General features: G+C 42.9%; 1 protein-coding gene across 8 annotated transcripts in view; it reads right to left on the minus strand.

Moving 5' to 3' along the window:
• The window catches only part of KCNH7 (potassium voltage-gated channel subfamily H member 7), a 478,957-nt gene that overhangs the window by 14,039 nt on the left and 449,720 nt on the right, over positions 1–15,198 (minus strand). For all 8 annotated transcript variants that reach the window (XM_060257338.1, XM_060257336.1, XM_060257334.1 and 5 more), the window contains one exon: positions 8,298–8,546. In XM_060257338.1, the coding sequence (XP_060113321.1) occupies positions 8,298–8,546 (249 nt within the window). The remainder of the gene's footprint in view (positions 1–8,297; positions 8,547–15,198) is intronic.

Genomic DNA, 15,198 nt, shown 5'->3' on the forward strand with positions numbered 1-15,198 from the left:
ACACTGAAAACTGAAAGATGCAGAGCAAACAGACACTGTGGAAAATGTTGGCTGAGTAGGGTGGCCAAGGTAAAACAGAGGAAGCTTGAATCATAGGGTTACTAACTGTGTGTGTGTGTGTGTGGGCAGAAATCCTGCCCCTTTATGAGAGGCTTAGCAGGATGTTATTTACCAGGTGATGTAAATTACCTCCTTGCCTTGAAAAGCTTCAGCAGCCCCTTTCCACGCTGTCTGTCTCTGTGTGTGTGTGTTAGTGTTACAAGCCATCAAGTCACTTCTAATTTATGGAGACCCTATGAATTTTGTTGTTGTTCAGTCGAACAGTTGAATCCGACTCTTTGTGACCCCATGGACCAAGTCATGCCAGGCCCTCCTGTCTTCCACTATCCTCCGAAGTCCGCTCAAATTCATGTTAATTACATCAGTAACGCTGCCCAGCCATCTCATCTTTTGCTGTCCCCTTCTTCTTTTGCCTTCTGTCTTTCCCAGCATCAGGGTCTTCTCCAGTGAGTGCTCCCTTTTCATTTGGTGGCCAAAGTATTTGAATTTCAGCTTCCACATCTGACCTTCCAAGAAACAGTCTGGGTTGATTTCCCTTAGGACTGGCAGATTTGATCTTCTTGCAGTCCAAGGGACTCTCAAGAGACTTCTCCAGCACCACAATTCAAAAGCATCTATTCTTCTGCGCTTGGCCTTCCTTATGGTCCAGCTCTCACAGCCATACATTACTACATCGCTTTGACTATATGGACTTTGGTTGGCAGGGTGATGTCTCTACTTTTTATTATACTACCTAGGTTTGCCATAGCTGTCCTGCCAAGGAGCAAACGTTTTTTAATTTCATGGCTACAGTCACCATCTGCAGTGATGTTGGATCCCAGGAATGTGAAGTCTGTCACTACTTCCATGTCTTCCCCTTCTATTTGCCAAGGAGTAATGGGGCTAGATGCCATTAGTTTTCTTGATGCTGAGTTTCAAGCCTACTTTGCACTCTCCTCTTTCACCCTCAACAAGAGGTTCTTTAGATCCTCTTCATTTTCTGCCATTAGAGTGGTGTCATCTGAATAGGAATTAATGAGGCCCAAAACATTTTAACTTTAACAGTCTTGCACTGATGTTGCAGACTGAGTACTGCAGCTTCCTTTATTGAGAGTCAATCCATTTCATGTTGTGCCCTCCCGCTGCTTTCATTTTTCCCGGCATTAGTGTCATTTCCAGTGAATCCTCTTTTCTCTATTAAAGGCATAGGATGCTTTCCCCCTCGTCTGTTGACAACCCAACTGAACCACTGGGTTCAGCTTCATACAATTGCAATTTTGCAGTGACATCTGGAGGAGGGGCTTCCATGATATGTGTCACTGAGCCTACAACCTTAAGCACATTTTCCTAGAAGTAAGCCCCATTGAATAACATTGGACTTACCCCTGAGTAGAACTGCTTAGGCTTGGTCCTGAAGGCTAGTTGAGAGGTGGAAGTGATCTTGTAAACAGTTAATTTTTTTTACCTACTCCCCCCATTAGAGAACTAGTGAACCTATGGAGAGATAAGTCTGGCTTGTTTCCCTTAGCTAAGCTGAACACTATATCCGAACTGTCTACAAAACCTTATGAAGGCTGAGTTAAGGAGTTAGGTTAAACTCCAATTAGCTGATAGGCACAAACATGGTTAATCCTCTTTCCCCTGTACTCATCAGTCCTTTCCATCTTCCCACTTCTTTACTGGACAGATTGAGGGTTTTCATCCAGCACAGGATATTTATCAAGGGATGATGGGCAATTACCACAGTTAAAATATAGTGTGTGGCCATCAATCACTCCCCATGATCTTTGATCAGTTTCTAGTTTTTAAATGAACATTATGGGATATGTGACAATAATATATATCTAGCTATCATGGGAGGGTGGACAAGTTTTGCTGATTTCCACCTCCTGCTGCAGACCTATGATTCTTCCTTAATGCTGTTCCTGAAGGAGGGCTCTCTGTTCCCCTAGAACAACATTTTGGGGTGGCTTTGGGGCTGCAGGACAGGAGGAGAGAGAAGCTGAAAAGTCCTGTCTCAGTGACAGAAATTACTTTTGTTTGAGGGAATTGCTCCTGGATTGAAGGCAAGGATTGGAACCAACTCTGGTCTCCTGTGATATACCAAAAGGGATGCCAACTTCAGGTAGTGACTGGAGGTCTACTAATATTGCAATTGATCTCCAGGTGACAGAGATAAGTTCACCTGGAGAAAATGGCCTCCTTGGAAGGTGGACTCTATGGCATTATGCCCCACTGAAGTCTCTCCTCTTTTCAAACTCTGCCCTCCTCAGGCTCTGCCCCCCAGTTCAGTTCAAGTTTATTGCTTGGGGCCAGTGGCCATTACAAGAGGTCAACACTAAAAAAACTGTATACAATAAAACGAAGTACTGTGATACTGAGTTAAAATACTGTAAAATTGCATTTTAAAACTTGTTTTGTAAGAAAAAGGAATGACTCCTATAAGCTACCAACCTATACTGATGCTTGTTTGGACTGAATTTTCTTTGCCACTAAGGCAAAAAGGGCAACCTTAAATGAGACCTCTGATTCCACATCTGCAAATAAAAATATGACAGTGCTAAGGTCTAAATTGGCCAAGATTTTACCTAGGAATTTCTTCCTTGAATCTGAATAAAGTGGACAGGCCAGCAGATAATGACACAAGTCTTCAGGATCTGGACCTCCACATAAACAGAGTTGCTGGGCAACTGGTGTTCACATATAGCGACCTTCAAGCATGGCTGTTTGCATCATTTGGAAATGAATAAATGTGAAAGCTGAACATAATTCTGAAAAGGAGATCTTGGACAGATACTGTGCCTTGAAACGATCTAGTTTAATAAATTTATACCAAGGTAAGGATTTGGATCCCAATATAGTTTGTCTGTCTAAAGCTGCATCCTGTAAGTCCATTCGAGCCCTACCATTAAAGTCAGACTGTGAAGTGCCTCAAACAACATCTGGAAGATTATATATTTGCAGAATTTTGTTATAATTGGATTGCCATTTTTGGTCTTTAGGCTAATGGAAAAACAGATGCTTGAGAGATGACCTGCTGGAGCTCTCAATTTATGCCAGTTATTAAATAAGACTATGCATGCACATGCCAGAAGAGAAGGGAGGCCTGATTCGGCTCTCAACAGACCAGCTGGAGTATTAAGAGGTAGTACTAGAATCCTTTTCAGGAAAGAATCTTGGATTCTCTCCAGATCTGCAATTAAAGCATCATTCCATCCCCACACCTCCACACTACAGATGAGCAATTACCTTGTTCTGGAAGAGCTTTAGAGCTGAAAATCCTCCTTGGAATGATAAAATTTGAAAATTGCCCCCATTGACTGGAGGGCTGTTGCTTTTGCAATTCTAGGTGTGCCCTTCCAAGTGAGTGTGCTGCTAAAGGTGATACCCAGATATTTTAAGGGTTCAACACTGCTCAACTGGGGACCCATCTATTGACCAGTGGGGAATACATCACTGCTGTCTGAAAACCATCACCTTGGTCTTTGAGTAATTTATTTTTAGAAGCTCTTCTTTACAAAAGTCACTGAGCCTGGACAATGACCTTCTTAAACAGATGAGGGTTACAGACAACAGAGCCATGTTGCTGCCATAAAGAAGGACTGAGATCTTCCACGAGCCAAGAGATGAGGAGGGAAAACGTCAGAGCCCGAAAGCCTCTTAGTGATGTCATTGGTGTAGAAGTTGAAAAGGAAGGGGGCAAGAATATAACCCTGTTTCATACCTCTGACTACTGAAATGATGTCTGTCAGGGAGCCTGAAATGCCTACCCTAATTTTGGATGATATCACTATGGAGTTCCAGTATTAGATACAAAAGTTATTTGTTGATGTTTGTACTTGCCAGTTTAGTCAAGAGTCTATCTTTATTGACTGAGTCGAAAGCAGGTACAAGATCAACAACAGCTGCATATAGATGTTTAGTGTGACCCTTTACATAATCTGTGGCTAGACTGTACAACATCAGACAATGATTGATAGTGCTCGGGCTCTTCCTAAAACCAGCTTGCTCTGGGGAAATAGCCTGATTGTCAGCTTCTCAGCCTTCCAGCTTTCTCAGTAAAAATTACTGTAAAGAATGGAAGCTGTATCTAACAAGCTAATAGGGTGATAGTTATGAGGTTCTGATTTAGTGCCCCTTTTATGTATTGGTACTTTTGTTTCCAGCCAGAGGGAGGTGTCCAGAAGAGTTTATCTAAATAAATAGCTTTGCCAGCATAGGGGCCCAACGACTGGGGAATTGCTTAAAAAGCTCTGGAGGGATCATCTCCTCTCCTGGAGCTTTTCCATATGAAAAAGATTACTAGAATCCATTAAGAAATAAAGAATCAGTCTCCAAGATCCATGTTTCCTGGATACACAAAATATAATATCTCTGTAAAAATTTGGGAAATGCTGCATCATAAAATTTATTACCTCAGCCCATGGTATTCCAAGAAAGAATTTTTAACTGTCAATCTACATGCTCAGCTAGATCCAGGATCTTGTTGGTATCTGGAAAAATGCAGCCATTATTGGGGACAGTAGTAGAAAGTCTAGAAGGGGAATTTTGTACTGAACATTGGAGGGTCAAGCAGGCCATGCTCATGGTCCTTTATGTATCAGTTGATGAGTTCTATATCTGAGGGCTTAAGAATATTTTAGGATGGGAAGTAACTACTTTATTATCAAAGATTTCAGGTTTTCACGGCTGGTAACATCATTAAGGTTTGTAGAATCTTTCGGGCTCAAGTGCCATGTTCTATTGGAGAAAGTTTTCCTTCCAGACTTTTCGTTCTCAGCTGCGGAGAACATCCTCAGTGGCGTTGCAGCCGGAGCAGGCGCTCTGACCTTCTTGGCTGCTGTGCATTGAGTGGGGCCAGGGCTGCTGGAGAGCTGCTATTTATAGGCTGGAGGGCCTGTGATGAAAGGACAATTGGTTTGTGGATGTGCCCATTGTTTGGTGGGGCTTCCTGGAAGGGTAGTGATAAGGAAACTGGCTATGGAATGTGACCATTGTTCTGTGTTAATTGCTGGGAGGGTTGGAAGGGGTGTGAAGATAAGGAAGATGGTTGTTGACTGTGCTGATTGTTCTGTGTAATGTGCTGGTTGTTCTGTGACTTTCTGCAATTTATGGTCTGTAGGGTGTTTTGCAGAGCTGGGTACCAAGATTGGTGGATGAAAATGCCTTCTTCCTTTCTGTTAAAATAGCAGCTCTCCAGCAGCCCTGGCCCCACTCAATGCACAGCAGCCAAGAAGGTCAGAGCGCCTGCTCCGGCTGCAACGCCACTGAGGATGTTCTCCGCAGCTGAGAACGAAATGTCTGGAAGGAAAACTTTCTCCAGTAGAACACGGCACTTGAGCCCGAAAGATTCTACAAACCCTAACTACTTTATTGTGGGAGGTAGGCTATTTCCTGGTAGATTCCATAACTTAGAGTCTTTAGAATGACTTTGTAAGGACTGATTGTCAGAAGGAACCTGGCTAGATTTAATGTCTGTTGATGTTACTAAGGGCATATAAATAGAAGGAAAGGAAGTTTCCTTGTTCCTCAGCTCCAGATATGTTGGCCTCAGTTGTGCTAATCTATCAGTAATAGCCAACTGCTCAGAGTTAGAAAGGGCTTTAAAAGAATGAAATAGATCTTCTTCAGTAGATTGGAAAGGTGAAGGGATCCCCAGTTGAGTTGGTGAAAGAAAAGCTGGGCAACCTTCCCAGTTGATCACGTTTTTAGCTGGCTTTAGCTGAAGTTCTTAAAGGAGGGGACTGAACTGTCAGCTCTAGCAATTCTTTGAGGAAACAGAGGGGCACACAGGGTGTTAAATACTATCACTGGGTGGATACCTTAAGAGTTTGAAAAATTTTTCCTCTGAAAGATCTGAAATGTGGATGCTGAATGTTCAAAGTTTAACAGAAACCTACTAGGGCCAGAAGTGCTGTAAAGAGGTTTGATTTTTTAAAAGTCAGGTATTTTATACTTAGGTCCCAGCAATAACTTCAGGTGTTTCCCTGCTCTAATTTTAGAGAACCACATTGTGGTAGGTCTGAAAGATGGATAAATATACAAGCAGACTTGATGGGGCTGGAGAATTTGGGGACTCCACTCTGGAGTTAAGTTAGAATGATTTTTGAACATCCCTTGGGATACCTTGGAATGTTTGATACTGAGGTGAGATGAATTCTGAGAAGAAGGGTTCAACACTGAATGCCTTAAAAGCTGAAATAAGGCAATCTAATTTTGACAGCTCTAAATTTAGCTGTTTAAAGATTTTCCCCATCGTTCTAGAGCACAAGAGGACAATTTCTGCCACCTTCTCTGTTCCATAACTGGCCTTCTCTGCCTCAGGTTTGTCTAAATGAAAAGGACTCCTGCAGAGATCTATGTGACCACTATGTGACCAGCAGCAAAGGACTTGTTGGGGAGGGCAACTGCAGAGTGACTGGAAACAAGATTAAAAGAACCATCCAACTGGGAGTCTTTTGCTCCAGAAGTGTTTACAGAAGTGAAAAAAGAATGCTGTGCCCACTGGCTGCCATAGGGGGGCTGCTGTTGAAAAGCAGCAAGCTGCCAGGCCTAGTTAAGTCATGCCAGTAAGGTGGCATCAAGTCACCCAGAGGGTGCTGCAAGGCCTACAGTAGCCAACCTGCAGGTGGAGCCTGAGGATCGCACGGTATCACGACTGAACTCCAGACAACAGATATCTCTCATCGAATTGGACCACCTAGCTCAGTCCCCTGAACTATGCAGGAAACTCACAAATACCTCCTCCCACACACACTCAGTGACACCTGCTTCATACCCAGAAGATGGCAAAACCTCCCCTGCCCTTGAATTCCTGGCCAAACTGACCTGGAGAAAAATTGCTTTCTGACCCCAAAGTAGTGAACAACATTCATTGTGTAAGAAAGGGCCACAAGAACTAAGCAATGATACAACCCTTTCTGCCTTCCTTCTCATGATCTGCCTAAGTTCACAAAATCAGCATTGCTGTCAAATGGTCATCTAGCCTCTATTTTAAAAACTCCAAAGAAGGAGAGCCCACCACCTCCCAAGGAAGCCTGTTTTTCTTTGGAGATATTTCTTCCCAAACTCCGGCTTCCTTAGACTCCACCACAAAATCTCTAGGAATTTTTCAACCTGGAGCTGGCAACTCTAGTAAGGACTGGCCCCAATGAGTTCTCCCTCAAAGGTCAAAACAGTCCTGGAGGGCCTTCTCCCCTCATCTTTCACTGACAGAACCAAGCTTGGAATACTATGGTTGACTGGCAACAACCACTGAGGGAAAATGAAGGACCTGGTGGGATGGGCCAATAGGATGTGAAGGCAGTTTCCCCAGTGGTCAGTCCTCATCTGTCCTGGGGTTGGGGTTGCTCTCTGTGGAGACTGGGTGACATGTGGCTTAGCCAATGGGAGGGTAGGTGAGACAGCTTGCTTTTTATATCTACAGGATGACAGATTCTGTTTGTGAAGCAAGGACGAATTCAGATGTTCATGGCATGGAATTATTGTCTTCTCAAGGCCATGTTGTACCAGTGATGTTTGAAAGGCTAAATTGTCTGGGACAAACAGATCACATGGGAAGCTTCTGTCTCTCTGGTGCTGTTTCTTAGAGGCTAGCATCACTTACTGGTATGATTTCCTCATTCTGCATGACTGGCCATACCTGTCAAGTATGAAGCAGGCTGATTTGATTGCTAAGTCCACAAAGGAATTTTCTCCCAGGCAGTCAGCCAGAGAACCTTAAGAGAAGTTTACCCTTGTTCTTGTGGCAGTAGGGCTAACTGGTATTAGTTCAGCTGGGGTTTTGGGATGGTGCATGTTTGCTGCTTGTGCTGCTGCAGACTGCGTTTTGTGCACTGATCTAAAGAAGGTTCTCATGTGGACAATTCTATCTTAGGGCAGGAATGGCTGGTCTTGAGGTTCCTTTTTACCCACCATGATGCTTAGTCAATCAGTCCCTTCAGCAAACAGTTTCTCTCAGACGAGACAGGCTGAAGTCAGAAATAAAAAATGTACAGAAAGATTGGCAACACAATAGAACAACAACAAAAGCAACAAAAAGGACAGCAAGAATACTGTTAAAACACACATATCACAAACCAATCATGGCTTTGGGGAGGAATAATTTCTTGGAGGGATTACCTACCTGAATGGTTTGCATTTGAACAGAAGGATGATTCTAAACATAAACTTTCCATGCATGCCGGTAAGAGCGCACCGCTGTATTTCCCCCCCCCCCCCATGGGTCCTTAAATGTGAATATGTTTTGCATAGATTACCTTTGCAAGAATGACTTCTTTTTTCAGCTTGGATCCTTTCTGTGACATGCACCATCTCTTCAAAATCCAGCACTGCTGCCTTGCCCATTATCGACGGGTAGTCCATGATCCCAGGGAACAAGGGCTTCTGCTCATCATCAATAGATGACACAAAAGAAGACGACCGGCTTCTCTTCTCTTCAAAATGTTTCTTGCCACCCTGATAATGCCGGGTGTTATCTGCTGAGTCCCCGTCCTCTTTGTCATAGTCTGCAAAAGAAGAAATCTTTGAAGTTAGTACCCTGCCACTTTTTCTGGGTCACTGAGGATGCAGGGAAATAGTTGTGATATCATTTAGTCAATTTGTTCTCTGCTAGGGATAGCATTGCTTTAATGTCTCGTTCCAGAGAGAGGCTGAAGAATTTCCTCAAAGTGATCTTGCGGTTCACCTCTACAGTAGCTATGCCTGGTGCCCTTGAGCTTTAGAATACAAACAAAAGCAACCACTGTGTACAAATAAATATATCCAACAAGGAGGGGAAGCAGACGTGCACCTCTCTTTAATACTACTTTGTGCAGACTTTGAACTGAAATGTCAAAGATATTTCTAGCACAGAAGATTTATTTCAGGCATGTTTTACAATGGGAGTCTCAGTGCTCGTTTGTAGTAATATCCTGGGAGAATTTCTCCATCTGCTTTACATTTGTTATTAGTCCATGTAATTTGGCTGTTATGGAGGGGATGTACAGGGATCTAGGCAGTTCCAGTGCTGACTGTGAATTCTAAGTTATATACCTTTTAAAACAATCATATGTGTATTTCACTAGGAAGTAAGTCTTGCTTCGTTCAGTAGGATTTCCTCCCAACTAAGAATGTGTAGGGCTACAGGACCTGAGATACAAAGTTTTATCATATACGGCTGTGAACTACATCTAGCTGGCCCAAGCAGTTACCTGGCTATCTCATAATGACACGCAGCTTCAAACAGGACCTCTGGCTATATAAACTTGCATAAAGGTTGCACCTCTACGCTTGCTGTAAAAGTGTCAAGGTTTCATTTTGGCAATCTGGCCTCTTATGTGGAGAGAGGAAGCAACTAATGAAAGACCAGCTCCTGCCCACTCCCAATCAATCCTCTTTTTTTTTGGAAGACCCTCTCACAATCTGAGAAAATGACCCAGACAACAGAATCCTAGCTGGAAGTTGTATTATATTTTTCTGGTTTTAGATCTCTGTCCTGGAAGACTGCATTCTATATTGCTATGTATTCTGATAAACTTGAAAATTCACTGTCTAGAAAAAGTTGATGGCCCAAAGCACATCTCAGAGAAGGATGAAGTGAACAGTAGATTTGTGCATGCATGTATAGCACTTCTCTAAATCTCCACAATATTTATTTGTTTAGTTACAACATTTATAGCCAAGGCAACTACCAATTTAAAGCATACGTGATAAAATACAGTATAAACCCAATAAAATAACCCCCTCCCAAATGTATCTCATTAAAAACAACTTTTAAAGAGAGTTGAAAAACAGAGCTAAAACAATATATAACAGTTAAAATGCATACAAAACAAAACATTGGTTGGAAAGGATGGATCACTGAGCGAATGCTAAATGAAACAAAAAAGTCTTCCTCTGTTGGCACAAGATGGCAACAGGACAGATGGCTCTCCCTGGGAAGACATTTCCAGAGCTTTGGTGCCATGACTGAGAAGGCCCTGTCCCAGGTTGCCACCTGCATAATCTCATAAGGCTCGGGCACCTCAAGTAAGGTCTTCAAAGATGACTGTAACAAATCCAGCAGGTTCATAGATGGTCCTTCAGGTATGTTGGTCTCAAATCATGTAGGGCTTTGAAGGCTAAGACCAGCACCTTGAATTGTGCCCCCAAACAAATGGGAAGTCAGTGACTGTGATCCAAGTGATATGGAGTTATATGGTCTCTACAACCCACTCCAGTTAACATCCTGGCTGCAGCACTCTGTACTAAATGAAGTTTCATGTACCATGTGTATACCATTACTGCAAGGTGAGGTTGGGGTTCAGTGGTACTTTGCATGCAAAAGGTCCTAGGTCAAAACCCTGGCATTTCCAGTTAAAAGGGTTAGTTAATAGGTGATGTGCCTGAGATCTTGAAGATCTTGAAGAAATCATGATGACTGCAAGGTCAAGTGACAGCTTACATGTAACATGGATAATCACAAGGATAGGTATGAACTGGGGAAATGTGGTTCCATTCGTGATTCATGAGATGCCTGGTTTGTGAACCACAAACCATCACAATTTTTTAGGGGCCAAATGAATGGGTTCAGTTCATGAGGTTCATGACCTGGTTGAATGGATCCTGTGCAAGCTAGAGACACCAAACTCAAAGGAGATCTCCAGCGGACTCTCTGCTACTTGTCCTCCAGGTTCAGTGAGGATTGGATGTATGGGGTCCAAGTTATAATCCCCCCTCCCCCCCCCCCCAAAAAAAAAGGTGCCTCCAGGAAAGTGCTTTCTTGACAGGTGCAGGTTCAGGTGTATATAGAATGGATCCTATACAAGCTAGAGACATCAAACTCGCAGGAGACCTCCCCTCAATGCTCCTCTACATGCTCTCCAAGTTGTTACTCTGAAGCTGTGTAAGTATTTTGATTGAGCAAAGACAGTCTGTCTAGAAATGTATCCATTCATGAATCTGCACAAACCTCCATAAACAGATGGGATGTTTGTAGAAAGTTTGTGCCAGCTGACCTTCCATGAACTTCATTTCACGAACCATAAACCAGCGAAAATTCGTCATGAACTTTATTTTGTGAGCCAGTTCATGCTCATCCCTAGTCACTATGGACCATAAGCAGAACTCCCACACCCTCTCAGAATATCTTTGAGAACTCATAGCTTCAGATGTCAGTTATCTAGTACACACATGGACACATGAAGCTCCCTAAAATCTACCAACATCAGTATTATCTACTCCATCTGGCAGTGGTTCTCTAAAATCTCAAGCAGAAGTCTTTCTCAGCATCACAAGCATTGTTGGAGAGACTAATCATGAACTAGAATTTGGGAGACCCAGGTTTGAATCCCCACACTGCCATGGAAGCTTAGTGAGTGACTCTGGTCCAGTTGTCCACTGTTGGTTTAACTTGTCTCATAGGGTTGTTGTTGTTGTGAGGATAAAATGGAGGAGAGGAGAACAAAGCAAGATGCCCCGTGTCTCCGATGAGGAGAAAGGCAATGTATAAAGTAAGTAAGTAAATACATAAATACTAAATACCATCTAAGTCTTTTAGTATTCCCTTCTCAGCGATTGGAGTGGGGATGAGGAATGCGGGGATAAGAAAAAAGTGACCAAGATTTTTCAGCAATTCAATGAGTGGGATGAAATCTGAATCAGCAGCTTCTAGTTTCATAGTTCAGTTTCTTACAGAGCAATCCTATGCTCCAGTTACTCCAGTTGAAGTCCACATATTTTAACAGACAGATTAGACAAATTCTGTATGGGATTCATGGAAATACCCCACAAGGGCCAATTTTTGACTTTGTTAACTACAGATGTGCCATTTGCTATTCTCCGTTTGTCAGGCAACTTCTCAAGGAGTAGACATTAAGGAGGGTAAGCTTCTACGAAGGCACTGGATAATATATGAGTGACGAGAGGGAATTTTTGAGTGGATCCTAAAAAAAGACCCAATAACAGTGGTGGGTCCCTTCAGCATACAAAAGGCCAGAAGCTGATGAATAAAAGCAGAAGCCTTTAAAGATCTGAGGCTGTAATACTCCTAACAGGATTAGAAACCATCTGTTTTATGGTTGGGAAATCAAATCAAAAAGTTTGATTAGGATGTTTGTATACAATTATTTAAAAGATTGCTTAAGAAGCAAAGAATTCATTGTTGAAGTAAATTGTTCTGCTGTGAGCAAACTAAGTGGTTAAGGAACTAGAAATAATGGATTTTTAAAAAACCCCAAGCCTGAGTAGATATCATCTAAATCCTCTATGAAGCTGCAGCAGAAATAGTTGCCATAGCAACGACCAGAGCAGGCTAACATGAAGTAAGGGACAATAAGTATCACCCTGTGTTTAGTACTTCAAGGGGGGAAAAGCCAAGACTAATATATCTACCCATAAACCAAGAGGAACTTGGCTTTCAGAGGTCTTAGGCACAATTCAGCACAGCTGTTGAAGAAACATACTAACATGACAAAGAAGTCAGTTCTTCTCCATCCATTAGGGTTACCACCAGCCTCCAGGTAGGACCTGGAGATCTCCCGCTTTTACAACTGCTCTCCAGCCGGCAGAGATCAGCTCCCCTGGAGAAAATGGCTGCTTTGAAGGATGGACTCTAGGGCATTGCACCAATCTTGAGGCTCCTCCCTTCCCCAAACCCCGCCCTTTACTGGTTCCACCCCCAAAGTCTCCAGGAATTTTACAACGCAGACGTGTCAACCCTTCTACCCATGGAGTTCAAAGTGCTAGGAGTCAGAAAAATATTACTGCCTCCTAGGGGTTCGTTCACACATACAGCGACTACAGCAGCATGAGTTGATGACCTTGAGGAGCAAAAAATTTAAAAAAAATCCAAAAACACAGCAGAAAAATCAACTCAGTCAGAAATGCCATCCTTCCTTACAACACCTCAAATGCAGTACTTTCCAGTGCCATCTGCCAGCTAGCAAGTGTGGAGAGATCCCTGCGTACAAGTTTAGGCCGCTTTCACTCCCAAAAAAACAGCTTTCTATCTCTTTTATTTTTGTATGTTTGCTAGGAAATGGACTCTTACTGATTACAACAGAACACTCAGTGATGAGGGCCAACTCCTTGCATGCTTATGTTGAAGTCAGTCTGTCGAATAGTTGGGACTGCTTTCCAAGCAAAATATGCATCAAAGCAAGTTTCAGCCATGTGAAATATGAATATTAGCAATAAGCTCCTAAAAACTGTTTTGTCTTCTCTTGTGTCTGATCCATTACTATTGCTGTTATAAACTGTGTGCTTGCCAAAGTCAAAAGGTAAAATGGATTACAGTGCTAGCCTTCTAAATGCCATCCTTCATTTTCATTACAGAATTGAATGAAACAATCAGCAATCACATCCAACCAATCCATCCTAAGCAGTGTTATACCCTTCTAAGTCTGTTGGAATTCATTGGACCAGAAGGGTGTAATTCTACTGAGGATGGCTCCCTACATCATTGTAGACCAGCTTGCAGTAAAATGGTCCAGAGCAGGGATGGCCAAACTTGGTTAAGGTAAGAGCCACATAGAATAACTGTCAGATATCTGAGAGCTGTAAGACATGAACATCAGATGTTTGAGAGTGGCAAGATGGGAAGGAAGGAAGGAAGGAAGGAAGGAAGGAAGGAAGGAAGGAAGGAAGGAAGGAAGGAAGGAAGGAAGGAAGGAAGGAAGGAAGGAAGGAAGGCAAATAGATGAGGAAGGGGGAGGGAAAAGTGGAAAGAAAGCAACTTTAACTTTAAATGTATTCTCCAAGTTTCTAGCTGGCTTGGCAAAGTGATTTAAAGTGACAAATGCCTTCTCCAAGCTGGCCATCAGGGTGGTGGGGGCTTCAAGAGCCACACAATATGTGTGAACAAGCCACACATGGCTCCTGAGCCACAGTTTGGCCACCTCTGGTCCAGAGCCAGCCTAAGAGCAGCACAAATAATGTTTTCATTCATTTCCAAAGATTCTGCTAGACTGGAGATGAGCACTTGACATGCATTAAAGTCTCAACTGATGAAAGCCATTCCACAGACACCCTGAAGCAGCAACTAATTCCACAGTTAGGCACAGGCTGGAAGGCTACTTTTCCCCTCCTTCAGGCGGCTAAGCGTGTTTTCTCGAACAAAATGCGAAGGTCAGTCCAGCAAGCCACCTCTGTCAAAAGATTTTTTTTATTTGGTGAAGAGCAGTCTAAATATTTCATGGGGGCATTTTCTTGACAGTTTTGTTGTCATTCTCGACTTTTAACTTCAAAATATCTCTTTGATGGAAAGGTAAGTTAATGACTGTCATTCTGCTAAACAATGAGATGCTGAGCTAAAGACTACTGTGCTTAGGATGCACAGATCCATGAAAGCATGGAACCAGAAAATCAGGGGAAGAGGACCTCAGCTTATTGGCTTGGACACTCCTTTTCTTTTATTTGCAGTGTTACCCTCTGTTCTGCTGTGCGGATGATTCTTTGCTGTGCAGTGAGTTCCTCTAGCTCTAGCAGTTCTCACTCCTGCAAGCCCTGTGTCTGTCAATGAACAGAAAGCTCTGGTGCTAGAGGCATATGCTCAGCAGTAGAGGACTGTCTGTGCAATGGACCAAGAAGGGCACATAAGAGCCAAGCCAAGTTTTTTACAAATAGGAGTGCCGCTTTACAAGATGGATGGCTTTATTTCATTAAGTACTACCTTCAAAAATCACAGGAATAATCTTGTTAGGAGGTTCTGAAGGGTTTACAAATGAATGCCAGACCAGAAGTGTTTCCTGGTCACTTCCCTGCAGCAACAGACTTCCCCCTGTTTTTCCAACTGCAACTTCTCATTCTGCATCACAGACTTACAAAAATACATGTTCAAGTGATGTGTCTTCTTGGCACATCCAAGTAGGCTTTAGTTTGCATGATATAACTTGTGCCCTGGATCATTTGGACTCTGATGCTGGAAGTACCAGTGCAGACTTTTTGAGTGAGGACTTTGAATCTCCCAATACAATCCAAGACTGTTTCCTTTCCTAGTGTTCTCCACCGGGGAAAACTGAAGGCACAATTCAAAGCAGGTCAACAGTATCACAGTACTAACCAAGGGTGGCCAAATTGTGGCTCAGGAGCCACATGTGGCTCTTTCACACATATTGTGTGGCTCTTGAAGCCCCCACTGCCATGTCTGCTGGCTTGGAGAAGGAAGTTGTCTCTTTTAATCACTTCTCAAAGCCAAGCCAG

Source organism: Heteronotia binoei, chromosome 16 (genome assembly GCF_032191835.1).
Source record: "Heteronotia binoei isolate CCM8104 ecotype False Entrance Well chromosome 16, APGP_CSIRO_Hbin_v1, whole genome shotgun sequence".
Taxonomy (NCBI): domain Eukaryota; kingdom Metazoa; phylum Chordata; class Lepidosauria; order Squamata; family Gekkonidae; genus Heteronotia; species Heteronotia binoei.